The sequence below is a fragment of the Pterocles gutturalis genome, unplaced genomic scaffold (genome assembly GCF_000699245.1).
Source record: "Pterocles gutturalis isolate BGI_N339 unplaced genomic scaffold, ASM69924v1 scaffold10309, whole genome shotgun sequence".
In the NCBI taxonomy this organism is placed as follows: domain Eukaryota; kingdom Metazoa; phylum Chordata; class Aves; order Pterocliformes; family Pteroclidae; genus Pterocles; species Pterocles gutturalis.
The window spans coordinates 13551-40759 of record NW_010135744.1 but is presented as its reverse complement, the minus strand read 5'-3'; the positions used below and the strand labels follow the sequence as shown (position 1 = coordinate 40759).

The 27209-nt window shown below is 37.5% G+C and overlaps 1 protein-coding gene across 1 annotated transcript; it reads left to right on the top strand.

Moving 5' to 3' along the window:
* Positions 1–2132: 2132 nt before the first annotated feature.
* On the top strand, positions 2133–24123 carry SUZ12 (SUZ12 polycomb repressive complex 2 subunit). The gene is made up of 15 exons (XM_010082020.1): positions 2133–2210; positions 2298–2362; positions 7111–7179; positions 9456–9505; positions 10333–10418; positions 11889–12120; positions 12908–13010; positions 13817–13922; positions 14701–14878; positions 18619–18710; positions 19158–19301; positions 19926–20083; positions 20553–20751; positions 21265–21344; positions 21677–24123. The coding sequence occupies exons 1-15, from the start codon at positions 2133–2135 to the stop codon at positions 22020–22022; spliced, it is 1986 nt and encodes a 661-aa protein (XP_010080322.1). The 3' UTR covers positions 22023–24123.
* The last annotated feature ends 3086 nt before the right edge of the window (positions 24124–27209 follow it).

Sequence of the window (27209 nt, the reverse complement as noted above, 5' to 3'; positions counted from 1 at the left end):
TTCGAGCCCCTCGCAGGGGCAGGATGTGATTAAGACTTCACTATATTTGGTTTTTCTTTGTCTGGCAGTAATTGTCCCTTAGTTGGGATTTCATATTGGAAATTGACCTTTGCGACCCCCCCAGAGCTCCCTGTGCCAGTTCCAGACAGGGGGAGAATCCCCCTGGATGCACCAGAAAGTTGTTCATGGCAGTCTGGTTCAGAAGCACAGTGTAGCGACAAACTTACATTGTACTAAAAGATTTCTGTGTAATTGCTAGGATTTGAAGGATATTTTTAATGCCCTACTAAATACGTGATCAGTTTTGGGATTGATGCTGTCACTGCTCGCACCCGCTTGCTATGGACGGTGGCAGGGTTTGAGGTGTTCAGTTTTTGGTGGTGTCTCACATCCTTAATAATACGGGGTCTGTTGAACCTTAACAAAAACTGTTAACAAAGCTATATGTTCAATAAAAACTGTACTGCAGATTGGTCAAGTAGCAAATGAGTTTTCAGAGGTTTGCTCAATGTCTGAGGTGGGGTAAAAAATTCTGTCGCCCATGCCGCAGTCTGTCAGACAAGGTGAGCGATCAGGAGTAAGTTCCAGTGTAAATGTATCGTAATGCATTAACTCCCTCATGTGAATATTGTGGAAAAACTTCAGTAAGTAAATATTGAATTGAAAAATCCTAACACATGCAGTGTTGAATCACATTCTTCCTTAATGTTTTCGTCCCTTTTCAAGGTCGTATGCTAGAAAAAGATAAAAGATTTATTTTAAGCTTTTACTGAGTAATATGGAGTTGTGAAACGTATGTCTGTCTGCAGATTGAAAAGTGTGTTTCAGAATTTTACAGCTTGGGAAAACTGAAGTTGAAGCAGCAGCACATTATCTTTAAATTCAGTTGCATCCTTGTGAATGTAATTTAATGTTTACATACCTTTCTAAATTATAATAATATATCTAAGAATAGGTTCTTCAGGGTCTTACATTCGTAAGTGTAGATATAAGGCTGAATCATATCTTTAAAAAGGAATAAAGGATACAAAATGCTGTCCTTTTTGACTTCTAGTCACATACTTCCATATATTACAATAAGGTTTTTAGCTATCTGAAATAAATGTTTTGCAGTCATATGAAAATAAAGTTGTGTATTTCTTGACAAATAAATAGTTGTTTGTTTTCTTTACGTGGGAAATGGAGGCAGTGTTAGCAGCCTTAGCATGGGCATTGAGGCATTCTCTAGCTTTTTCTCTCCACTTAATATTTTTTATCAAGTAATTTCCAAGCTTCTTTCTGACGTTACCTAATGAAGCTGGCTTCTATTTCAGTTTTAAAAGGCTGTATTTCAGTTTAGATTGGAATTCTTGTTGTACAAAACCTGATCCAGACAAAACCTTTTTTTGTCCTGATTTAGCTGAATTGGTTAAAATTGAATTGAAGGTCCTCTTGTCTGTAGGCAAGTCTTGTTCTTTGGAGCTTTGGTTATTACACCCATTTCAAACGATGCTACCCTTTCACGTCAGTATTGCGTATGGCTGTGTTATCCTCCCTCTGTCTGCACTTTGAAAGAGTAGCTGCTTTACCACAAACATTTTTCTGATTCTATGAGTGTAAAAGGTTTTGGGAATGGATCTCCTAGCTTAGAATGATCCATAATGCGTCATAGTCAACTGACAGTCCCTGTTCTTCTTTTGGTACCTTGTGCAAGTGACCTTGGTACTTTCCAGAAGGATAAAACAGTCGGATACCAAATTGTCTGACTATGTGAATTTAGTATACTGGTTTGGTATCGTATCATAGACGTTCATTAACTTCGTGAAGAAAACTTACTTGTTTGAAAATAGGTTCTAATACGTTGAGATATTTTCCTGCCCTTTCATGATATAAAGCCTGTAAGAAACATATTTTATGGAAAGCAAGAACACTCATAGTTGAGTTGTGACTACTGATTTATGGTCGCTTAAACAAGAAGCTGCTTTGTGTTATACAGTAGGTGGAGTAACCTTTGACTTGCTGACTTGGAGTTATTTGGATATCGTGATGCTTCACTTAAATCATGACTTTTCTGATAGTTTTTTAAAAAAATCAACTTGCCAAATTAGATACTTTTTAATAATGGTAGAGCTGTCTTTCTGGAGATATAGGGTATGCTGGATAACATGTGTTTCTTTTTCTTAGAACCAACACAGATATACAGATTTCTACGTACTCGGAATCTAATAGCAGTGAGTAACTGGTCTTTATCACTCCTTTCCTTTGGACTTGTAGGAAATTTTAGTTAAAACATAACCTTTTTCTTTTTTTTTCTGCAGCCGATATTTTTGCACAGAACTCTCACTTATATGTCCCACAGAAACTCCCGAACAAATATAAAAAGGTAAAAATTGTTTTTGAAAAGTAATTCTAAAATGTTAGTAAAGTAGCAGAAGTCCAAAAAATAGTGGAGGGTGACGTTCTCTTTTCACTTGGTGTGCGAAACATGACCTTTTCATTTTGAAGAACTTAAAAAATGCATGCATCGCTTTACAGTTTCTTTCTGAGACCAAAGAACTTTTCTGCAACGTTAAGGGTGTGTGTGACTTTATGCTTGTGACTTCTTTCTACAGTGAGAGTAGTCAAATGTGGCTGACTATCTGCAGAATCATAATGAATTTTCTCCCATATTTGCTTTCTGTTTTGTGGGAGAACTTCTTTAAAAACAAACAAAACTGTGTAATATCTAAGCTTTTGTAATCAATGGGGCTTGATCATAATCACGTGAAACATTTTATTTTAAACTGTAACCTAACTGCTGGGGTTTTTTTTAAAGACAAACAAAAAACTATTGGTTTTGTTAATTAGTCTTGGAAGGATCCAGAAATTATTTATGTAATTATTTTAAAAAACTAAAAATTAAGGAGGTCAGTTTATAGCTTTTTACAAAAAATCCAGCAAACGCTTTAAAAAGGTTGTTTTGAACTGGATACATCTGAGAAATGGGCTTCTGTTTTGACATTGCAGAATAGTTATTCTTACCATGTGAGGTGCTACAGCTGCATGTCAATAGACTTTAAAATACATAAATACTGCAGAGTGAGAAGTGCAGCGTACATTATTTATCAGCAGAATCGCCAAGTCCTTTCAGTTACTTCCCCCTCACTGAAAGTAATTCGTTACATTTTGGATTTTTTTGTAGCCCAAACACTTATTTTGAAATATTTTAACACTAAATTTCTTGTCACTTGGAAACAGTTGCTGTGGAACTGAAATACTTAATCATGAACACTTCAGGAATAGCAAATAAAATCTGATTATGCAGACAATTGTAATTTAAACTGTATTTGTGTCTCAGGTAATATTTTAATGATCTGTCGAGCAACAGAATTTGCACGTTTTTATTTAAATTAAATAAATTGTATTTGGCATTCTGTGGTCTCTTGGATATTGTTTAATGTTCTTGCCGTTAGCTTTAATGCTACAATATAAATTTTTCTTAAAACTGGTTCTGTAACATACAACTTCAGGTACTTAGAACAGGCAATGAACAGCTTTTTTTATTTATTTCTTTTTCTTTAACTTGAAGTTGCTTTGTACTTTTCTTACAAAAGTTACCAAAGTGAATTGTTTGCTTGTTTGAAAATAAGGCAGAGCCAAATGGTAAGAAATAGCGTTCAGGGTGGTTTGGGTTTTGGTCTTTTTTTTTTTGCTTAGTTGGGGTTTTTTTTAGTAGAATTGTGCAACAGGAAGTTCTTGCTTATAACTTATATTTACTTATAGTTGATAGAAATGCGTATGTTCTTTTACCTGAATCTGTTTCTTTCTATATCTGCTGTGGTTGCTGGGAAACAAGAAATGTCACTTTGCGTGTACATTGTGTGTCTGCTGTTCCAAATCCCAGTTCAAATTCCGCTGCACCAGTAACCTTTAGTTTCTCTTTGAAACATACTGATTTGCACTGGTTCCCTTAACGCTTTGGGTTAGAGCTGTGATTTTGGTCAGGTAGTGTTCTGATAACAGATTAATAACCAGTTCACTCACTAGCTTTCTGGCAATACTGACTTGCTGAAATAATTCTGGTAATTACATCTAGGAAGATTAGGTGAAATATTTCAGTATGTTTTCTTTAAAAGAACACAATAATGCAACAGAAGTGAGCTAGCATAGTTGAGGGAAAGAACCCCAAAAATAATTGCAAAGAAGTGTGTTCTCCGCTGAGTCCCCCCCCTCACCTTTCCCTGCCCTGTCAGCACTGTGGTCCTTCTCTTCCAGCCCAGTTCAGCCACAAAAGTTGTACTTTAGAGGTAGTTTGGACCCTTTAGATGCAGTGGCAAGACTGTGGCAGAACAGTCTCAACTGAAATTCCAGAGGAGGTTAGCAGGATAGTTGTTTGCTGATTTGTGCTGGTAAACATTTTAAAATTTGCACAAGACCTCAACCGTCGTTCTTCGTTCAATACAAACAGTTCAGGTATATGATCCTGTTATTCTGGTGAAAAAGTGGCTTTAAAAGAGGCAAATTATCCAAATTAAAGTATAAGATCTTCCCGAGGCTTCTCTCAGGACAAAATTACGTACCTGGCTTCAGTATAGTGACAATGGTAGTAGAGTTCTCTTTGCAGAGAGGCATCTTTTGGAACTGCGTCATTGTTAGCCACGTGCACCATGGCTATACACGTACATTTATTTGTTTTTTCCCCTAGGACTACTTAATTCTGAGATTTTCAAATTGTCAGTGTTGTTTTGATTGTCACTTCAGTAAACTGTAACGTGTAACATATAAAGAAGTTATCTCCGAACTTTATAGAACTTACCTGTCACCATAGTAATTACAGCTCCACGTCTTTTATCTCTAGCTCTACAGTAGTCTGAGAAAAATGCCAGACAAATTGATCACTTGGAGGTAGGGAAGTAAAACTGCATTTTTCCCAAGAAATTACCCATTGATGTTGGTCTGTATGTTTGTTAGTGAGAAGGTGTTTGTAAAGACCAGGATGCTTACAGTATAGAGAAATGTTCATAGCCAGTAAGTTAATGGGCGTGTGTCAACGTGGGCTGAAAAAGTATTGAAGTTGGTGCTTGGCGTTGGAGAGGTGATGTGCTTTGGCCAAGGGAGACTTGATGGAGAACTGAAATGGGCTTTCTGCCTGTGGGTCTGTCTTCAGGTGTTACTGTATTATTAGACCAAATGATGGTGTTGGAAAGAGGTTACTAATTGTTAAGAAAAGTTGCTTCGCATACAGTATTTGGGGAAAAGGAATAATTTTTTAATTTATTGGCAGAGTAATGGCGTGTTATGATGTGACTTTTAATACTTTGCTAATTATTACTGTGCTTGACTGGAATAAGAGTGGGCGGAGAAAGGAATGCGTAAGATGCACGTACTTGTAGCGCAAGTAAATGCTGTCTTGAAAATCCTGGGTGTTGGGGATGGTTATTACAAAAACAATATTTTTCTGCTGTGTGTGGGAACATGGTAACATAGAAATAGTAATTCAGTTTAAATTGTTTTCTTTTTTTTTTTTAATATATATTCTTACAAGCTAACTTCAAAGGCAACAATTTTGATTTAATGGGTTTTTTGGTTGCAATTTTTAGTTTTTCTGAAAGATTTTAAACTTTCCCCCATTCCTGAAACATGTTTGTCCCTTAGCTGGTTTTTGGCTCCTATTCCAACCCTGACATAACTTTGCTCTAGAGCTGTTCTAAGCATTTCTTTAGTCTGAAGAAAGCTTTCTAAAGATAGGCGTACCACTTGCTGTTCTGCAGGGCAGTGGCTGATTTTGATGAGCTTGCGCAAAGTGTGCGCAGAGAATTTTTTCCCTTAGAATCTGAAATTTTCAACAAATTCCTCCATTCTTAACCTCTCTTGCTTTAAAGCTGAGCATTGCAGTGTTCATTTGAATAATCCCACGTTTAGTGTCGGTGAGTCACTTCTTGAATCTGTCATCTGCATGAACCTTGGGCTGAGTAGAGCTTTGATTCAGTGATTATTTACTACTCAAATCATAAGTATTTTTTTCCTTGTTGTCTGACTGCAGCCCTGTGCTTGTGCAGTGTTTCTTGTGCAGCGTTACTGTTTAGCTGCCGTGTGATTTGTAACTAAATCATTCCGATGCGTTATGTGCTGAACGTAGGCAATGTGTGACATCAGTGTTTCCTCAGCCGCGATATTTCTGTAGACGATGCTTCCCACTAATCCAGAGCATGTTGTCGTCATTCCCCCCCCACGAGAAATCCAATATTTGGCAACATGTGATGTTCCTATTTCGTTTTTCTAAGGTGTAAGTGTACAGGGAGGAGGCCCGCACAGCTCTTGCATTGTCACTCTAGTCTGGGGCAATTTTGTTGGCATCTAGGTCCAATTTCTCTTTAAAGAAAAACTGAAAGACTATTCTGGAAAATATTGAATAACTTCTGTTAATGAGTGAACTGTATTTAGCAATGAGCATTAATTTGCAAGTATGGTAGAACAGGCTGAACGTATGAGCATGGACAGGCTCACGTCAGAACTACGAGAGAAGTGATTTGAAGTGATTCTTGTCCATCACGTTCTCCCCGTTTCCTCTGAGTGTGCTCTAGAAGTAGCTTCAGAATTCATTTTCTTTGTATTGTGTCCATTTAATATGACTTTGTGGAGAAAGAAAGGGGGTTTTTATAATTAGGTTTTTTACCGTTTTGTCAGATGAGGTTTTAAGTGTTTTTCATGATTGTGATGAAGATCAGAATAGCAATGAGTGAAGAACTGACATGTGTGTTCCTGGTGAGGGTAAGTGCCACTGAAGTGGGAAGCTTTGCTTTGCCCAAAGCTGAAATGTGGTTAGACGTCTTCGTTGCAAGGTTTGAATGCGGTGCTGTTAAATGACGTTTCTTATGAGCAGTAGGATTACTTCTGAAAAGTCTTCATTTTAGTTTTGTGTTTTTGATACCACTTGAGAAATTGTATTGCAGCTGTGTCCCTACAACATGGGTGTGCTCCTAGACCTAAAAAGGTACAAAAAGGGTGCTTGCTGAACAGAAGGCTAAAATTGTGTAAATAGACAGTTTTAGATTAAAAACTAAGTCCAAGTTTAGACTGAACAAATTTTCTTGTTGCATGTTATGGGAATAGTGGCTATGTGAAGCTATTCTTTCTGCCTTTTCTTCACAGGAAAACATTCAAAGTAGATGACATGTTATCAAAAGTAGAGAAAATGAAGGGAGAACAAGAATCTCACAGGTACTGTCATGCATATATATATATATTTGTGTGTGTATGTACACATGAGCACGTGCGTGCGCTAAATCAAAAGTCTTTTTGGTTGATAAATTAATGCAATAAAGAGTAGTTATTAGAAGCAAGGAGCATACTGTTCGAAATGCTGCTTCCAAAATCTTAAAGTGTGTGTATGTGTGCAATCGCTTAAAAACTTGGAGAAAAGCACTATCAGGATGAACTTTCAATATTCGTCATGCTGTTTCTTAAAATGTGTATAGAAGCCTCAAGGTTATACTGTTTGGGGTTTATATGGTTGTATGTGTATTATTTTTATTTTAATTTATTTTACTTACTGTGTTTGTAGTTAAGGAAAAAACCAAAAAGCCACCACAAATAAAGCAAACCAAACCACCAAAACAAAACATAAAACCCTGAAACTTTCACCAGTATTTAAAAGATCTTACCCATTTCAATAGGGTAACGAGTTCTAGAATGTTTTCATTGAAGGCTGTAAAACTTAAAATGTTCTTGTGTGATTTTTTTCTTGTAGTCTGACCCAACATATGTCTCATGTTGAACCTTTGCATAGTTCTACCTGAATAACAGTGTTTCCTTTTTAACATCATTTCAAGTCGCAGTTCCATATGGAATTGGCATTTGGGGGCTGGCTTACTCTGTGAATTGTAATTGTGAATTAGTAATTACCTTTAGAATAGTGTACCTATTGGTTTCATCGTGTTAATTTTCTTTTTCCGCAAGAGTTTACTTTAAATTATGTAGCACACTTAAATATTGGATAAAACTCATTTTTTATGAGGTCTTACTACTCTGCTTCAGAAAAAAACACTGAGCTCTTGCTGAATTTGCTGTTTTAGTCCTGCAGGTTGGCTTTGTGTTCTTTTTGGCAAATTATCTACGCTCTTTCTACCAAAAACCCTTCTACTTAGTGTACTGACTAGATCATGAAAAGCATTCTGGAATTTTTAAAACAAAACCAGACAGACATTTTAAAGACTGACCTAAGTTGCTGAAATGTGTGAAGACCTGTTGAGGTTTTTTTTTTGTGGTGTTTGCTTGGGTTTTAACCAGCCATTGTTTTTTCCAAAGCATTTGCAAATAGTTGGACTGTTTCAGAAGCAACCATGCTAGATACAATTTAGTCTGAAATAAATGTATAAATTTTGTGTTCTAAGATGTTTAATAGATTTACTGTGTATTATTTTTTTAATTATCTTTTGCTCCATATACTGTGGCTACTTGCTAGGTAAATCCTTTTAAAGGATAAGGGTCATGTTGAAACAAAATAGTCAGAATATTGATTTGTATTTGTTGGTTTTTGTGTTTTCAAAACTCTCAAAAATGTATTTTAGTCTAGAGTTGGTCTGGAAAAGTAACGTGGGTGAGTGATGCAGGTTGGTATAGATGCAGTCTTTTGAATGCTCAAGCTGTTGGGCACTTTCACGAGTCATGTCCGTGCTCTTGGGAATGTTTGTGTTCAAAAATAGCTGTTGAAACCCAGGTTGTATCTTCCCGAGAAGGCAGTGAAGGTGCTGAAATGTATCTGATGTTGTAGTGTAACAGGTTATTTTGTTCAATACTATTATGTACTTCAGAAATATGAAGTGGTTTTGATACCCATTTTAATCTAGGTTTTTGAATACTTGCTTTAAGCTGAAATGTATTCCGAATTTAACAATTTGAAGTAAAATGGGTCTGCAGTCAGCAGGATAGCCCAGGCTATGAGCTGCAGTGCTGTGAAACAAAATAGATGCAATGATTATTTTGATTGCATATGTTATGCATGAGATGGACTTGATGTGACTGATAATCTTTGTTCCTAAGGCTGCAGTTTCCCTGTTGCAAAGATTCTCCTTACCGAACTTAAAATAATTGTTAAAAAAAAAAAAAATTGATAGCAAGTGCATGGTTCAGGGTGAAGTTCTAGAAAATTTCCATGAAAATGTGGCTGATGAATGTCTAGGAAACGTGTTTGCCTGCCTGTGGAGGCAGGATCTCGTGTCTTCAGACAGTGCCCTTCTACTGTCGTGTTTAAACCTTATATCAAGTCATGGAATGGATAGAGAGAATCTGTCTGTAAAGAGAAAAGTGGTCTGCAGCTTTGCATCAATTGCAGCTGCTGTATCCAGGCAGTTTCCGAGTTAGGAAGACAGACCCCGTCATTATCGTTCTGCCTCTTGTGTGGGCCTGTCCTGAGCAGCAGTGGGGGGAGCAGAGTGGCTGCTCTGGCAAGAAAATACTTATTTGTTCTAACATTTCTTTTCTTTTTTTCTGTTTAGCTTGTCTGCTCATTTGCAACTTACGTTTACTGGGTTCTTCCACAAAAATGGTATGTTTGCTAATTCATTCGTTATCCTCATAATTTGTATAGCTCCTTTGAAATTGGCATAGATCTGTGAGGGCAGAATTGGGATGTTTGCAATCTCTGTTGTTTGAATGCACATTTTAACTTAGTTAAGCTCAGACTGTCCCCTTAGTTACAATACTTTCAGTAGCCCTTTAACGATGTTGTTGTGTAATTGGTAATGTTAAGCAGATAAGCCTTCTGGGGTTTTAGTCAAAACAGTGATTTTGAGAAATGCTTGAAGTCATCATCCGTTCAAACCAAAATAGACCTTGAGGAGTTCCAGAATAGAGTGATTTTATGGGAGTGTGTCTTGGGGGTATTTGAAGTAGTTTAAGGCTGAGCACTTTTTTTTTTTAATACTTTTTCATTATTATTGTTTTGTTTTGTTTTGTTTTCCTATCTGATGACATCTGGATCTTGAGTTTTGATGCAAACCAAATTCTAGGTTTGCAGCTGTAAAGAAAAAAAATTATAGGAAATAATTTGACTCATCTGTAGTTAGTGTATTGTGACTTTCCTTAAACCTACCCGTAGTCTTTCTCTGCTATGAAAAGGTTTTGGTACCACCAAAGGTAGCACGTTTACTCTTTTAAACATTGGAGATCAACTGTGCTTTTCCATCTGCTAGTATTAGTTAGGAGGGGTATGTTCTCAAGTGGGAATTTGCAGTAAGTTTGGAGAGAACAGAAACTTGGAATTTGACTGTCTTTGTGCCTGGAGGTACCTATGGCTAAAAAGTAATTACAGGTGGATTTACACCATCGGATAGACGTTCACTTTTTCAGAACTTAAACTGTTTTTCTGTTTAGATAAGCCATCACAAAACTCAGAGAATGAACAAAATTCTGTAACCCTGGAAGTACTGCTTGTGAAAGTTTGCCACAAGAAACGAAAGGTAAAAACAATTTGATAAACTATTAGTGAATGTTAAAGCAAAATGTTTACCTGATTCTGGAACATCTATTGAACATTGCCATACAACAAGCTAATAGTGAAGTGATGCTTCTGTTGAGCTTAATTTACTCTTTAAATTTAAGAACTGATCTATTCCAGTTGTTTTCTATTGACTGGGTAAGGGATTTTTCATAAGCAAATATTTACATATATGTGTGGGCGTGTGTGTATATATATATGTGTATATATAGATATATTTTGCTCTGCTTTGTGAGAAATAACTGGAAGTTTTCAAAAAGCATTCAGCTTAGCTGTGGAATTTAGCTTGCTTGTAGGTCAGATTCACTTATTGCGAATTGCAGCCACCTCTGTTTTTATTTCAATTCTTCTGTGTCACATCATTAAACTATTACTTCTGTTGTGATGTCCAGAGGCCTAAGTAAACCAGGCAATCACAAAATCATCAAATAGTCTATGCCTTTTAGAGATTAGAAATAACAGGGAACAAGCTGTAATTGTTTTAAATTACCCATGCATCTGCCAAGTTTTGTCTCTTTCCTTGCTTTTTCTCTATCTTTGTTTTTTACATTAATCATCTCAATTATTGCAGATTTTAACTATGGCAAATCCTAAACTATTTTAATCTTTTTTTTTTTTAACATGTTTGAATATGCTTGCTGTTTTAGCTATGCTTGTTCCACACCAGTTGGCAGATTCTCTTCACTGCTATGGGAATAAGGGAGGCTCAGTAATGCATCTGTAATTTTTAACTAGAAAAGGGAAAATTTACAGTCAGAACTTTGTATATGTTCCCTAAAAATGTTAAGCTGTTTTGACATGTGTTTAAGAGCTAATATTGTTTCTAGCCAATTTTGTTACTTGCTATAGTATGGAAAAATATGCTAAAAGCAGGAGGTGCTGATAGTGATTTGAAATGTTTTGCTGCAAGTTTCATACATAAGCCATCTTGTCTTGTTTTTCCAATACTACACAGTGTTCAGTGATCTATTTGAGAGATACTGAATATAATAAATCCTAGGTGAGTGGTTCTTTATCTCCCAGATAGCACAAAGTGCACTTTATAATATTGGAAGGAGAAGATAGGAAGAAATGTATGTATATAACCAAAACATTTACTTTCTTTAGGTAAACAGAATTAAATTAGTATTAATGACTGTTCTGCAATCTTTCTGAATGCCTCATATTAGTGTTAATTTAATTACTTAGAGAAAGATGGCTGCTGCCAGAAGTGGTTATAAAATGCCAGTTTTATTTATGTTTTCAAATGTCTCTTCTGACAGTTAAAACCTGGGATTGTTATTCCAGAATTTTTAATGTACATTTGTTAGAAGGCTTATTTTCAAAAATACGGCAGGACAAGTACAGTTCATAAATAAAATACATTTTAACACTTAATGTCTTTACTTTGTATTCTAAAAACCTAAACCTTAGCTTTCTTGCTTCCCTGCAGGATGTCAGTTGTCCGATAAGACAGGTTCCTACAGGTAAAAAGCAGGTGCCTTTAAACCCAGACCTCAGCCAAATAAAACCAGGCAACTTCCCATCACTTGCTGTTTCCAGCAATGAGTTTGAACCAAGCAACAGCCATATGGTGAAGTCTTACTCATTGTTATTCAGAGTAACTCGCCCAGGAAGAAGAGAGTTTAATGGACTGATCAATGGCGAAACTAATGAAAACATCGGTAACTTCAATCTTTAAGTCTGCTTTTACAAGGTCTCTCTTGTAGGCACGCGTACAGTTGTCTCGATCGGTGACGCAGGTTGTACACTGAGAAGGGCCAGTAGTGGATGAGTGACGCAATTGACTTTCGTTTTCCGTCTTTTTCAAGATGGGGCTCAAATATAGGTGGTAGCTAGAAACTGTGCTTCTATTCTTGTGGAAATTTAATACCAGTTTTTACTGATGTGTGATCGGTGAAGGTGTGAGGCGACACTGCTGGGGGTGAGTCATGTAGGAGAGCCCTGTGGCCCTGGTGACTGTCCTTAAACCTCCAGCAGCACTGGTCACTACTGACTCAGCTAGGGGTGCTATCGTAGTCTCTTATCAAAACTAAATGACTAGCCAATAAAGAAAAATACCTTAATAACAAATTTTTAAAAGCTATTTCCTTAATCTTATCAAGACATTATATGTTACATCACAAATGCTACAGCCTTGAAGAGTGCACGTAGAATGAAAAACTTTCTTCTATTTTATAGCTACAGGAGGAGGAAGATCAAATCCCAAATTTTTTATGCTGACAGAGTAATACGACTAAACTATAAATACATTTGAACGTATCTAAAATACATACTGTTAAGCTAAGTGCTCTTTCTGTTGAGCTGTTCATTAAATACTATGTCCTTTTCTACTGTATGACACATCTGACGTAATCAACAGCCAGTTATATTTTATAGTTGTGTAGAAGCTGTTTGATCTTTTGAATTTGTGCTTATATAATAATTGAATACCGGTTTTCTTATGTACAGATGTCAATGAGGAGCTTCCAGCTAGAAGAAAAAGAAACTCTTCAAATCGTGAAGATGGGGAAAAGACATTCGTAGCACAAATGACTGTATTTGATAAAAACAGGTAATATTATCCAAAATAAATATTGTTTCTGTTACTTATTAGGAATTTGTTTAATATGAAACTTAAATCTGTTCTTTATTTCACAGTGGTAGCTGTCTTTGGCTGCCTTTTTAGTTGGTAGTTACACTAAGAGCTTAGGCTTGTTGTCTTTTTTAATTGAAGTTGACTGGTTTCATAACATGCATTTTATACTGAGACCTGTTCAGTGACATTTGTGAATAATTCCCTTTTATGGACTTGAGTGTTTTCCTGTTTATATGGATCAGTTTGTTCCTTGTCAGTTTTTTGACATGTAATTTTGGTAGTTCTGTTAAAGATCAGTGACAGCATAACTAAAAAATAAAATAAACAAAAAAAATCTCTGAAGTATGCTTACTGCTTACATTCTGTTTGGTGGCACAATTTTCTCCGTGCCCAGACTCTTGCTGATGGTTTGCTAGAACAGAGTAGTTATTAATAAAGCAGGAATAAGTAAGAGATTATTTGGAGGGGGTTTCATTCAGTTTGGTTTTTGTTTCTTCACAGGAAGATTCCCATCATAGTATTAATTTTGTATTAACAATAGCTTTCCTACATCTCTTGGAACGGCTTGGATGGAGGCTTTTGTGTTAGTGTTTGGCATGAGAAAGCTTTTTCATTGTGGATGGTGTTTACCTAAGATTCACATTTGGTTGCTGAATAAATTTGCCTGGAAAATCTGCCTTTAGTTTAATGGAAGCTTAGTTACTGTGAAATATATTCTGCATTTTAAGAGGCAAACAAACAAATGAGCTGCTTTACTCATAATACATATTTTTTCTTGACAGGCGCTTGCAGCTGCTGGATGGGGAATATGAAGTGGCGATGCAGGAGATGGAAGAGTGTCCTATTAGCAAGAAAAGAGCAACATGGGAAACAATACTTGATGGGAAGGTATGGATTGTGCTGGTGGCTGAAAGACCTTTATTCACTTGAAATGGTCTGGATTAAGGTAGAATGCAATTCGAAGTGCAGTCAGTGTCTGTTCTTCTGAAAATGGATTAAAATGAACAGGAAATAGTAGTTGTCTTTCAGGATGTATGGACATAAGTTTCAATTTAGCTCCCAGTTTAGGAAAGCTTTGGCTACACTAGCTCGTTAATACAAGCAGATGTTAACGGCTGTAGGTACGGCAGCTGTCTCTTTCAATGACATCTGAATTTCTGTCTTATAAAATCAGGCAAATTACATGTTTGTTATTGTAGTAAATACAAGTTGGACAAATCAAAAGGAACAAACTGCAGAAGCAGAATATTTTGGGGAAAGAAAGAGGAACCCAGCACTTTCATAGGTGTGATCTTACACACATACCTTAAGAGAATGCTGTTTGTGTTAACATACAATACTGGACTGCAGAGTTAGGTGTGAGCAGAAGGAAGTACACTGGCAGCAGGCTGGTGGGTAAGTGCTGTTCTCTTTCTAGCTAGGGCCCATATTGTTTAGTGATTCACAAAGATCAGTATGTGTGTGGAGTGGTTGCTCAGTAATGTGCGGGAAACTGCATAGTCTACCTTTTCAGCTTTTTTTAATGTATCTAAATGTGTATATTTATGTCAAACACAAGGACTCCAGGTGAATAAAAAATTACATCTGTCCCCGTTCTCTGAATTATTTTTTTTTTTGTGAACAGGAAGACACTAATTCTGCCATTTTATTTTGATTTCCCCCCCAGAGATTGCCTCCGTTTGAAACATTTTCTCAGGGACCCACACTTCAGTTTACTCTTCGTTGGACAGGAGACACAAATGATAAGTCTACAGCTCCTATAGCTAAACCGCTTGCAACACGAAATTCTGAAAGCCTCCCTCAAGAAAACAAGCCCAATTCTGTTAAACCTACTCAGACTATAGGTAAGCAAACTTTGGTTTTGCTGATGAACAATAATCAGTTTAGGACTTCTGTGCTTCAGGGTTCCTGCCTCACTGGTGAAGCTGCTTCACGTAATCTTAAACATGAAGAAGCAAAAATGAATGGGGTTTGTTGTATCCCATATTTTGTACATTTTTTTTTAAAGGTACATTTAAAAGCTAAAAATAGTGTGGTGTTTGAAGCTATGACAATATTGAAATTATTATATACAACGTTCTTAAATTCTGCTGTGAAATAAATGGAGGAAAATCTGTGACTAGAGCTTCTAGGATTGTCTGGTTTGCTGTACTCAGTTACTGTAGTTACCATTGTGATCTGACCCACTACTTTGAAGGTTACATAATGTCAAAAACATTAATGCAGTCTGCTAATATTCACTGCAAACCTGAAATTATAGTTTTTGTTACCTTAATATATCCCGTTACATATTTTAACACATTAGTTTAAGAGCTATTGAAATGTCTAGAAACTGCTCACTCTGCTGTTGCTGTTACTAAAAATCTTGTCTTGTGGAGCTGCTGAATGTAAAATTGTTTATCCTATATTTACATAGGTGATTTTAAGCACTATTTAGAAAAACTTTGTCCTTTGATATTTCGGTAGGTATATGTTGAAAAAGAAAACAACAGGCAGGTGTTCCAGATCCATTTCTTTATTGAAAGTCTTCTGGGAGTATTTCCCTTTACATAGGGGTAGCTAATCAGTACCAGTGCTGGGGCTTACCTTTAAAATTTATAAGGTTTGACCCTTAATTTTCAAAGAATGGGTGAAGGCACTTTTTTTTTTTAGTTAATGCATGATGTGAAAACATTAACAGACATATACTTGCTGTGAGATGTTTTGCAGAAGACTGTAGTAAGAAGATATGCATTTAGATATGAAAAACAACCCCATGATTCTTTTTCTCCTTCAAGAGTTTTTTACATCTTCCTGCCAAATGCTGGGATAGCTGCTGGGGTGGGTAACTGATTGAGTGCAGCAGTCCAGTCAACTGAAAACTTCACAAAGTGATGTAGCTGTAGAGCAAGTAGCATGCTATTTGATTATAATTATATCAAGAAATTAAGCTAAATGTAGTTTTAGATTTTTAAATACAAACTTGTGATTTAGTTCGATTGCTTATTTGCAATTTTGTTAATATGTTTCTAAAAATGTGTTTCTCTTCCTTGCTATCCCAGAGCTTAGCTCAAAAAAGCCACTACTCAAATACTTTTTGACACCAGATAGAAAAGGCATCTTTGACCATTGTGTCCTTTTTTTTAGTAGCAGTTTCCTGTCTCAGGGTCACTCCCCTTTGATTCCTAAGTGGCAGTCGGGGCTGGCCTAGATGCTATCTTGCTTTTGTCTTGCTCGCAGTTGTTTGTAACTTTGACTTGGAATGTTGTGTTGGCAGGTAAGGCCCAAGGACAGCTGGAAAACTTAACTTGTACCGAAGGCAACAGGCTGTTCATGTTATTTACACACCTGTGAACGTGCCTAGAGTCTCAAACGGCAGCCGATTCGCTTCAGAGTGATCAGTGTTTCCAAGCTTGTAACTAGATTGGGATTGTGTGATTAAGGAAACTTCTGGGTGCCTATTATAGAAGTAATTATCTGGAGTGCAGTGGTTCTGTCTCCAGGCTAAATCTCCGGGGTATTTAGGCAGGTGCTGTTTCTGAAGAGTTGCCTTGCTCGGAGTTTTGGGGTTCGTCTATGGTAGTGCATTGGAGACTGTACAACACGGTTTTGTGTTGGATACGTAACTGTGAGGGTTTGGAGCTGTAGTAGTGATAGCAAGGGGATTATTATTATGAACAAAATATTGCTTTTGCAAATGTGCTTTTTGTGCAGTGTATTGCAGTATATGTGGGAAACTTGATGGGTCAACAGTATCTTATCTCTGGTGAGACTTTCCCAGAGTAGCAATTCTTTTCACTGCTTGTAGAGCTTTGGTGGGAAGTAATACAAAAGTTAGAGGAAGAAAGAACTTCACCCCTCCCTGTGCAGAAGCCACTGTCTGGAATGATCCCTAACATCCTCAGCCAACCTACAGACATCTTTGTCTTTGGAAAGAGTACAAGAATATTTAAATAAGACTGATTCCTCTCTTCTGAATTGAATATTTTGCCTGAGCTAGGAATTGCAGACAGTTAAGTTTCTTAAATTGGGATGGATGGCTGGCACTTAATGCAAACAAATGTTAAGTGATTTCCAATAGAAGAAAGCCAACATAAGCGGGGAAGTACTTGAAATTTCCCTGTAAAGGTTGTTCTGCTTTCTCTTTACTTCCTTATACCAGGCCTTCCTGTATTTTTAGAGCTTCGTGGAGTCCTGCATTGTAATTTGTTAGACAGATTTTAAGGTTAGACTTGCAAAAGAAATGACGGTACGTTGACTAACTCCAAAAGGTGTGTACGAGTTTACTACAGAATAAATACAGAGCCAGTCGAGATGTGGCGAGGCTGCATTGCTAGTGGACTGGTAGAACCCATTTTTTCTTGCATCAGAGAAGGTAAGCATTCAGCAGTAAATGGGTGAAGTTACAGCAAGAGCCACCTTCCAAAACAGTGCAGCAGACTCTTCATCCAGGAATCGAGCGTAGCGCAATGTGCAGCGTCGTCGGGTATTTATGGTGGTTGTGCTGGTTTTGGTCTCTGTATACCGAGAAAGGAGGAGAGTGAGAATAGCAGGAAAATTCTATCAGTTAGAGCTTCTGATAGTAAAAGAAAAAGACCTAGTGCATCGTTTGCAAGGGTATGTGGATGTAGTGTTGTCGTTTTACTTTGGTGTGTTTCCCAAGGCAGACCAGTGGAATAAAAACATCAAAGACTCTCTCAGTGTGGTGGCTTAAGCTTTGCTATAATTACAAAGTGCTCAAAGTAACTGAGCCATGGATTTCGAATTTCTCTGATGTGGTATGGGCTGAAGTGTCAGGCTTCCTCTCTTTTTCATACAGAAACAGGATGAAATTTCCCTTGTTCTTCAAAATATTAAATATTAAAAGTGCATCTTCTAAAAGATCTTGTGTCGGTAGAGCTGAGCCTTGCTTTGCCATCTTTTTCACCGTTCAGAAGCAAGTAGGTTTCATGATTTGGTTTCTCCTGAGAATAGATTTATAAACCTGCTTAGGTATGTGGGGTTTCCTGTTAATTGTGTGGAATCAAATAATCGCACTGAGATTAAAATGTGTAGTAGAGGCTCAGAGTCAACTGAGCACTGCCATTACACACGAAAACAGCGTGTGTTTGAGGGATAAGCGTTAAGGGTTAAAGTTTCGGTTAAATATTTTGTGGGTTAGTTCTGTTTCATACTGTTTGTTTTGTGACTTGGGAAACTTCCGAGATTGTATTAAGCGATGTGTTTGCGATGCAGCCGAACGAAAGCAGTGTTTCTATTTCCCAGTCACACTTGATTTTAACTATACCTAAAGAATTCTCTGCTTCAATGGAATAAGAAAAATGTTGTTTTTTACTTGACTGTTTCTAAGTTCTCTGAAGCGTTCTCCAAAACTGGGGATACATCTGGTGTTTGAGTGGTGGGTTTGCCTGTAGGTTTGTGAAGGAAGCTGAGCATCAAGACTTCCTTGTTGCTGATAGGAGCTACTTATGCCAAAGTACACTAGAGTGGCCCATTTCCTTCAGCAGCGGTGTGCCCTTCTCAGAACTTCCATACTTCTGTACGAAACAATGTCTTTTTTGTCCTCTTCACCAAAGAAACGTGTGCCTGTACCTGTTTTTTTCAGCTGTGAAAGAATCCTTGCCAACAGACCTTCAAACAAGAAAAGAGAGAGATGTTTTAAATGAACCTCGACAAAAGTTGCGAATATTTTACCAGGTATTGAAAATAAGCATTAGAGGGAAAATAGAATGCAAATATTGCATGGAGTTAAAATGTTCACTTCTCTTCTGAGTTGGGTGGAAATTTCCATTTGCCTTTTCAGTGGATGCCTCAGGGGGTCTCAGATTCACATATTAAGAGCCATTCCACATATTTCTTCTTACAGGAAGTATTTTAGAAAGCTAATTTTCCTTGGGGCGTGTCTGGCGTTCCAAAATACAAAAGGCATCTCTTGTTAGACACCTGGGAGTGGGGGACAGGTGGTCTCCCTGTGGGGAAAAAGTTCTTGAAATACCAGTGTTTCAGCAAGCTGAGCTGGTGTAGTATTCCCAGGAACTTATTATTACTGTAAAGGTTTCCTGAAATGATGTCCAGCTTTGTTTAGGAGGTTAATGAATGAAACACCTTTGATTCTAATACTCCCTCTTCCTTTGTTTGCATCAGTTCCTTTATAACAACAACACGAGACAGCAGACTGAAGCCCGCGATGACTTGCATTGCCCATGGTGCACACTGAACTGTCGGAAACTCTATAGTTTACTCAAACATCTTAAACTTTGCCACAGCAGATTTATCTTTAATTATGTTGTAAGTAATCATTTTGTAGTTTAGCACTATGAAGCACCACATAGTCTGTCACGTGCAGGGATTCTGTCCCTAGCCTGCTCAGTTGTGGGACTGTAGCTACAGGTTAAATGCAGCTTCCTTTGGATTTTATGTGAATGTCTGCTTGTTACATGGGAAAAAAAAATATGGGTTTCTTTTTTTTTAATATATATGTTCTAAGTAATGCTGATCGTTGGAGGATGAATTCTGACTGTAGCTGCTGCTTTTGTTTTAATGTATTTTTTATGTGACATAGGAAGCAATGTAATTACATTTGGCTGGAAGTCTCTTGAAGCTTTAGGGAATTTAGAAATGTTCTAATTTCTAGAGTGCTTGTTAGCGATCTTTTGCTGATGCTTTCCTTAGTTTTATAATCTGAGTGGTTTTGTATAAAACAGTAAACGGGTACAGAGCAAGGAAGCTTTATAGTATGATTTGTTTTTAGAAGTAAAAATTATTTGGGTGTTGTAAAACGAAACTGAAGCTATGTCAGGTTATTGATAGGATGATATTTAATGTGTTCAGAATTGAAAAGGTTATTTGTTCAAACATCCTGATGTATTGTTATTACTGTTTACTAAGTATATTTGCAATTTTCTGTTTCAGTATCATCCAAAAGGTGCTAGAATAGATGTATCTATCAATGAGTGTTACGATGGCTCCTATGCAGGAAATCCCCAGGATATCCATCGTCAGCCTGGATTTGCCTTCAGTCGCAATGGACCGGTCAAAAGAACTCCTATCACACACATACTTGTCTGCAGGTAGGGAGATGGAAACCAAGGTCTGTCTGTGTTGGTGTAATACAGCATATGGACTGGATTTGTGAAACCTAGGGAACTGTAAACCTGTAGGTGCACGTAACAGTGAATTTCACACTGTTTATTAAAGTACAGCAGCTTCTGGCTAAATAAAATGTTACTGAAGGATGATAATTTCACCTGTGCATTTCTGCGTCTTTTCAGTTAAGGTATCTATTCACAATGATGTAACTTTTTTTAACTGCCTTACCCTAAAACTCTTCTTCCCCAAAAGGTGGAGTGTGGGTTGGATGGAGTGGGGTGTTGGGTCTTTAATGGGGTTTATTTCACTGCTGGAGATAATCCCCCCTCCCCCCCAAACATTTTTGCAAGCTAGAGCTTAGAAGAATAACTTGTATTAATCAAGTATTTGTCATAGTATTTGCATATTTGATATGATGGTTGAAAGCAGTTACTTTTTTCCTTCTGCTAGGCCAAAGCGTACGAAAGCAAGTATGTCAGAATTTCTTGAATCTGAAGATGGAGAAGTAGAACAGCAGCGAACATACAGCAGCGGGCACAATCGGCTGTATTTCCACAGTGACACGTGTTTACCTCTCCGTCCACAAGAAATGGAAGTAGACAGTGAGGATGAGAAGGACCCTGAGTGGCTAAGGGAGAAAACCATTACTGTAATTATTCCATTTATACAAAATTATTTTAAATGGTTTGTGGTTTTCAAAGTATGGTTTGCAGTTGTTGTAGGGAAGCCACAGGGCAGATACTGTGAGAATTATGCGTTTAAATAGAAAATTTTGTGATGCTGAGACACTAATGATAGAAATTCAGGGAATTAAAGGTGGTATTTTCATGTATGTCTTTAGTTGCAAAGCTAGTTCAGTCCACATGGGTCCCAACAAGTGTTCATTGTTTGTGGCCGATTTTCTCCTGCAAAGAGGAGATGCTGGTGTCACAGGAGTACACAGTGGTGTGTCTATATAATTTGGAAGTAATTTATCATTGCGGGTCTCTACATGGCACAACCTTTTTCCTGACCTTTTTGACTGCAGTGCCTGAATTTTCCGCAGTAGTTATTTCTGTGATGTATAGGTGGCATAGGTGCTTTCGCTATTTGTCAGCAGACATGCGGTTCTCATGTGTTTGTTTCTTCTCCTGTCCTTTCTCCCAATCCTTTGTCTCTCCAGCAAATTGAAGAATTTTCTGATGTTAACGAAGGAGAGAAAGAAGTGATGAAATTATGGAATCTTCATGTTATGAAGCACGGGTATGTTACTAAACTTAGTTCTGATAACAAATAAATTGCGGCATAGCTTTGGTTGATCATCTTGCATTGCAATTCACTGAGCACTTAAAATTCAGTTAGCTGAGTTGTGTAGGAAATGACCGTTAAAGGATAATTTGATAACAAGTTGACTAAGTTTTTAAAAAATGTTCTTGTGCCTAGTAGCCCTACGGCTTTAAAAAGAAAAACCATTGCAGATGTTGAGACTATGTAATAGATGGCCTGTGCAGTGATGCTGATAAACCAATGTGTAGGATCTCTCTTTGGTTTTGAAAATGTTCTGTTTGCATAATGATGCCTTTCTAATTTGACAGGTTTATTGCTGACAATCAAATGAATCATGCCTGTATGCTGTTTGTTGAAAATTACGGACAAAAAATAATTAAGAAGAACTTATGTCGAAACTTTATGCTACATCTGGTCAGCATGCATGACTTTAACCTCATCAGCATAATGTCAATAGACAAAGCTGTTGCCAGGCTCAGAGAGATGCAGCAGAAATTGGAGAAAGGAGAATCCACCTCCCCAGCGGATGAGGAGTCTTCTGAGGAGCAAAGTGGAACAACAAATGGATATAGTGAAAATAATATGAGAGAGAGAATTTCAGAAATGGATAGCATCTCAGGTGTCACAAAACAGAGCAAGAAACAAAAGCTCTGAAGTCAGAAGTCATTTGCCATTCGATGGACAAGCATTGAAGTGACATTCTAGGGTGCATGAGCTCTATAAAGAATTACATGCAAAAATACAGATTCCAAACAGGCACTGCTGGATGGAAATAAATGATTTCAACAAGGATATTGTTTTAACAGGGTTTCTATTCAGTTAATTATGCAAGTACTACATGTATATTGGTTTTGGTGATGTAATGACAATATTCTAAGAGTTTGAGCATGAAGAGCAATATGAAAATCTTTTTGTAATTTTAGTAATTAGTGTCTCTAAGAACTTTATGGAATTTACATAATTTAAGTATATGTAAAACCATTTTTATATTAAGATTTTTGCATCTGTATCTGGCTGTTTTTCCTACCATGAAGTTGTGAATCATCGGGGAAAGGGGACTGGGATACAGTTTCTGCTTTTCTTATTTAGAAATTCTCCAGGTAGCTTTTTGTGAAAACAACGTCTCACTATTTAAAGTTTAACCTTGATCCTTGTATTTGAAATCATTTATCAATTGACCATAAATTACAAATTAATTTTTTTTTACACTAAAATTATCAAAGTTGGCAAGCTTAGTACTTCCTTTGTCTTGTGCCTGTTTGGAAAGATCTTGGCTTTTCATGTTGCAGACACAGTGAAGTACCACCTTGGCTTTTTGAGGTTACCAGCAGTTTGGTTTTTCGTGGATAATTCTGATGTATTGATCACCCAGTGTACCATTTTAAACTTGAACATTAGCTCCTTTATATTTTTATTACACATTTACACAGCTACACAAAGGATTTGATGCAAACCCTTTTTACCGGGGTTCCGCATCATAGTGTGCCATGCTAAAGCCGAGAGTCTCTAGTCAGCATGTAGGCATTACGTCGATTAACTTCTTTGGAAGTTCATGCCTGCTGTTTTGCCTGAGTACAGACTGCAAGTTCAGGCCATAGGTTTAGCTTTGGCTTTCGAGATGCCACTCTTGAGGGAAAAATGCACTGTAAAATTGGACCAGAAAATGTGTTGCACTTCTTATGCAAGTATTCTGTGATGTATTGTATTCAATACAGATACTAAGATGCTGACTAAACTATATTTGAGCAGTTTTGCACTGCTGTTAACACATTTTATGCATACGTTTACAGATTTTTTCCAATGGAAAGTGGTTTCACTACTGGTACAGTATCAGCACCGAAGGGTTTATTCCAGCAAGCACTGTGGTTGAGTGACATCACCTCAATTTTTTTATTATCCTTAAAATATTGCATTTTTCATATTCTTTATTTATAAAGGAACAATGCTGCTGTAAATACAGGTATTTTTAATTTTTTATTTCATTCCATCACCATGAGATGCAGTTCCCTATTTGTTTAAGGGGTATATAAGCTTTCTAATGGTGTCTTCAGAAATTTATAAAATGTAAATACTGATTTTGATGGTCCTTAAGATGTGTTTAACTGTGAGACTATTTAACTAATGGTGTGGATGTGATTTGTCATCCAGTATTAAGTTCTTAGTCACTGATTTTGTGTACAAAATAGGAAAGAGGGAAACTGCAGCTTTCGTTACAAACTTCTTGAATTTGCCAGCTCTCTGAGTTTTAGCAAACTCTAATTTTGCCTCTGGATAGTACATCGAGCATTTCTCTCTGGCTTTAATTTGCTAAAGCTGTGCACATATGTAAAAAAATAGATTATTTTAGGGGAGATGTAGTTCTAGAATTATTGCTTATGTCATTTCTTAAGCAGTTATGCTCTTAATGCTTAAAAGAAGGCTAGCATTGTTTGCACAAAAAGTTGGTGAACCCCCCAAAAATAGTAATGAAATTACTTCTGTCCAGTAAACTTTGTATGTCATGTCAATTTATAATAAAAGCTGAAAAAATCCCTTTGTTTTCTATTTATAAAGATGCCTTTTCTACATGTACCTTTGATAGATTTTGAAGATATGTAAGCTGGTGAAAAAGAATTTTAATGGTACAGTAGATGTGAAAACAAAACAAAACCCAAAACAAAAACCAAAAGCAGTTCAGTTGTTTAAATGAACCATTGTTTTTACATTAAATGTTTTATTTGAAATCGGCTTTTGTACATAAAGTTCAGTAATATAAAATCTGCCATGATGGTTGTCCGGTCCTTTTGTGTGCATGCAGGAAGGTTATGAGCAGCACCTTGTATAAACTCGCTCCTCTGCACGTCTTTTAAAATTTGGACACGTGTTCTTCCTTTGCCAGGCTGGTGCACGGGCAGCTGTTCCTGTCCAGTCTTTGTTATATTTAAGGTGTCTCCATAAATGACCAGGTTTTCAGCTCGATAATAAAAACTTTAATTCTCCTTTCTTGGGGGTAGAACTGGATACCTGAGATCCAGCTGTCAGGTGTGTGCTACTGTTTAGAACTGTAATGTATACAACTGAAAATGAAACATATCACTGGTGCTGTGTCTGTTATAAAGATAAGACTGGGGTGATTTTTACATGCAATGGTTAATGCTTCAAACTGATTTTGTAAGATACCAGTTTTTTGGGGCCAAGTTTAAATCTGTGCTTCCATGGGACCGTAGAGGATCCATACTCCAGGTGGTACGAACAGAGGGAGTGAGGAATCGCACTGCTTGGCCAGTGCCTGGTGAATAGCAGACACTGAGAACTTTTTCCAGGTTTGAAATAATTCAGATACTGAAATATGACAGCTGGATTCTGTAAACTTGACTTCAGCCTGCAGTTGTCTAGTATGCTTTCATCTCTCAAATCAGCAAGGTTCTTATCTAGCCTGTACTATGTCAATGGCAGAGTTTTATGATGTTTTACAGTTGGTGATCATCTTTGCACAACAGGTCTGTGCACCCCAAGTTGGAACTTATATGACTTGAATATTTAAGTGCATTAAATACTATATTCAAAATTGTTAGATGAATTTGTTAACTGTATGTGAGTATGTATGTGTCTTGAATGTAGTCCTTGAATTTTTTTGGGGGGTGTAAAGATTCAGTGCCTGGACTGAAGCAGCTGTAAATAATCTGAACTGGTCTGATTACTTCCCTCATTGCTAAAGCAAAACAAAACCCCCAAAGTGTACAACCCAACTGCAACCAGCACCATGGACTGACCTTTGAGAATGCAGGAGCCATTCTGTGAGGACCATTTTGACAATACTGTTCAAAGTTAAGTCTGTCTTAATTCACAGAACAGTTTGGTGCCATCATCAGCCAGTGCTGGAATGAAGGTGTTCCTGTTGGACCAGACCCTGGTTATAAACCTGACATGGCGTGGTTTCACCCCTGAGAAACGAGCTGTGAGTGAAGCCAGGCTTCTGTCCCTGGTAGCTGCTGTTCTTCAGTTGCTTCATTTCGAACTGAAGATACTCTTTGGGGGAAATCCTCAGCCTCTTACGCTGAAGAAGGTTCTCCATAGGAATGGTGTATTTACAAGAGAAAGCTCCCACGCTGTCAGCAACCGTAGTTACTGGTTTCACAAGATATTTTCCCTTAGAGAACAAAGAAATGGATGGGGCTGCAAATAAAGCAGAACTAAGGGAATAAAGCGGAACACGAACTGAAGATACTCTTTGGGGGAAATCCTCAGCCTCTTACGCTGAAGAAGGTTCTCCATAGGAATGGTGTATTTACAAGAGAAAGCTCCCACGCTGTCAGCAACCGTAGTTACTGGTTTCACAAGATATTTTCCCTTAGAGAACAAAGAAATGGATGGGGCTGCAAATAAAGCAGAACTAAGGGAATAAAGCAGAACAGTGTGTTAGTTCACTGTACTTGAAAGGGAGGAACTGCTTCTTACTCACTAATGGTGGCCAAAACCTCCAACACGTAAGAGTTGCACCATTAATGCCACTGTAAGGAAACAGGAACAGTTCACTAATGGTGGCCAAAACCTCCAACACGCAAGAGTTGCACCTTTAATGCCACTGTAAGGAAACAGGAACAGCTAAATAGAGACAAAGTAGCCGTGATGGAATAATGAAGCAAGCAGTTTACAGATGCTGTAACTGATTTTTAAAAATGAAGGAAAATTATTATTTCTGCAAGAGATGTCAGTTAAGATCTGAACTTCTGCTGGAAATGAAAGAAGTGAAAAACCTGAAAAAAAACTGCTTGGGACTTCTGAGGGACAGAAGATGAAACAAATCAAAACCAAAAAAGGGAGAAGCTCTTAAAGATAGCTGCAGTGCTACAGAATACACCTTTGGATGTTCTTATTAGAAGAATGCAGTGATGGAGCTTCATGCCCCAGTAAATGATTTACTAGACCATACAACAGTGAAGTATAAAACTTTATTTAAGAAAAATTCAAATTTCACTTGACACATAAGTCTTAGTTGAGGTAAGTGAATGTACTAGCTTCAGAAAACAACTTTCAGGATCGGATTTCATAAGCCGTTAACACTTGCTTACAAGACTCCAATAGCTAGAGGCGAGAAATTGGAAGTGTCAAGTTTTCTATCTAGCTGAACTCTGCTGTGGAAGAACAGAATTTCAACCTTTTTAATTCAAATGCTCCTTTACGTACTTTGTTACTTTATTACTCAGGTCTCTTGCCCTGAGATCTTCACCCCTCCCAGGTTTCAAAGGTGCAGCTCCCAGAGGTGGCAGAACAGTACCTGATTCACAATTTGAACAGCTAGGCTTACGCTAACTTAAAAACAACCCAACAAAAAAACCCCAAAAAACACAACATGGGCAAGCTGCTCTTGCTCAACATCCACCTAGAGACTAAAGTCAGAAACGCTGTTTCTTCTGTTGCTGTCCTCACCTCTCACAGGGAGCGGTAGGGGCCTCCTGGGGCCCTTCACAGTCATCCTAAGCTGCTTTCTGTGTGTATTTTGAGCAAACTGACAAGGCGTCACTGTCTCTGGAAGTACCTGAATTCAAGGTTTAAGCTTTATTTTCCAATACACGAGTAAATATCCAGCAGAATCGACAGTCTGACTGGTCCCTGCAAAAGCAGAGGAAAAGGTACCTGGCCCGGCAGTACCTCTGAAGTGTGGATAGTCACAACTTTAGTTTCCATGTGCTAAAAGTACTAAGTTACAACTAGTACCTGACACCTGAAGCGTGTAAGTAAATTACCAGCACTACTACGTGGAGCAAGATAGAAGTTGGCTGCTAGCTGGAGTGCCAGCCTGATCCTGTTTGATCATCCACTGAACCTTCCTGGTGACAGGAAAAGAGCCGTATTCTAAAA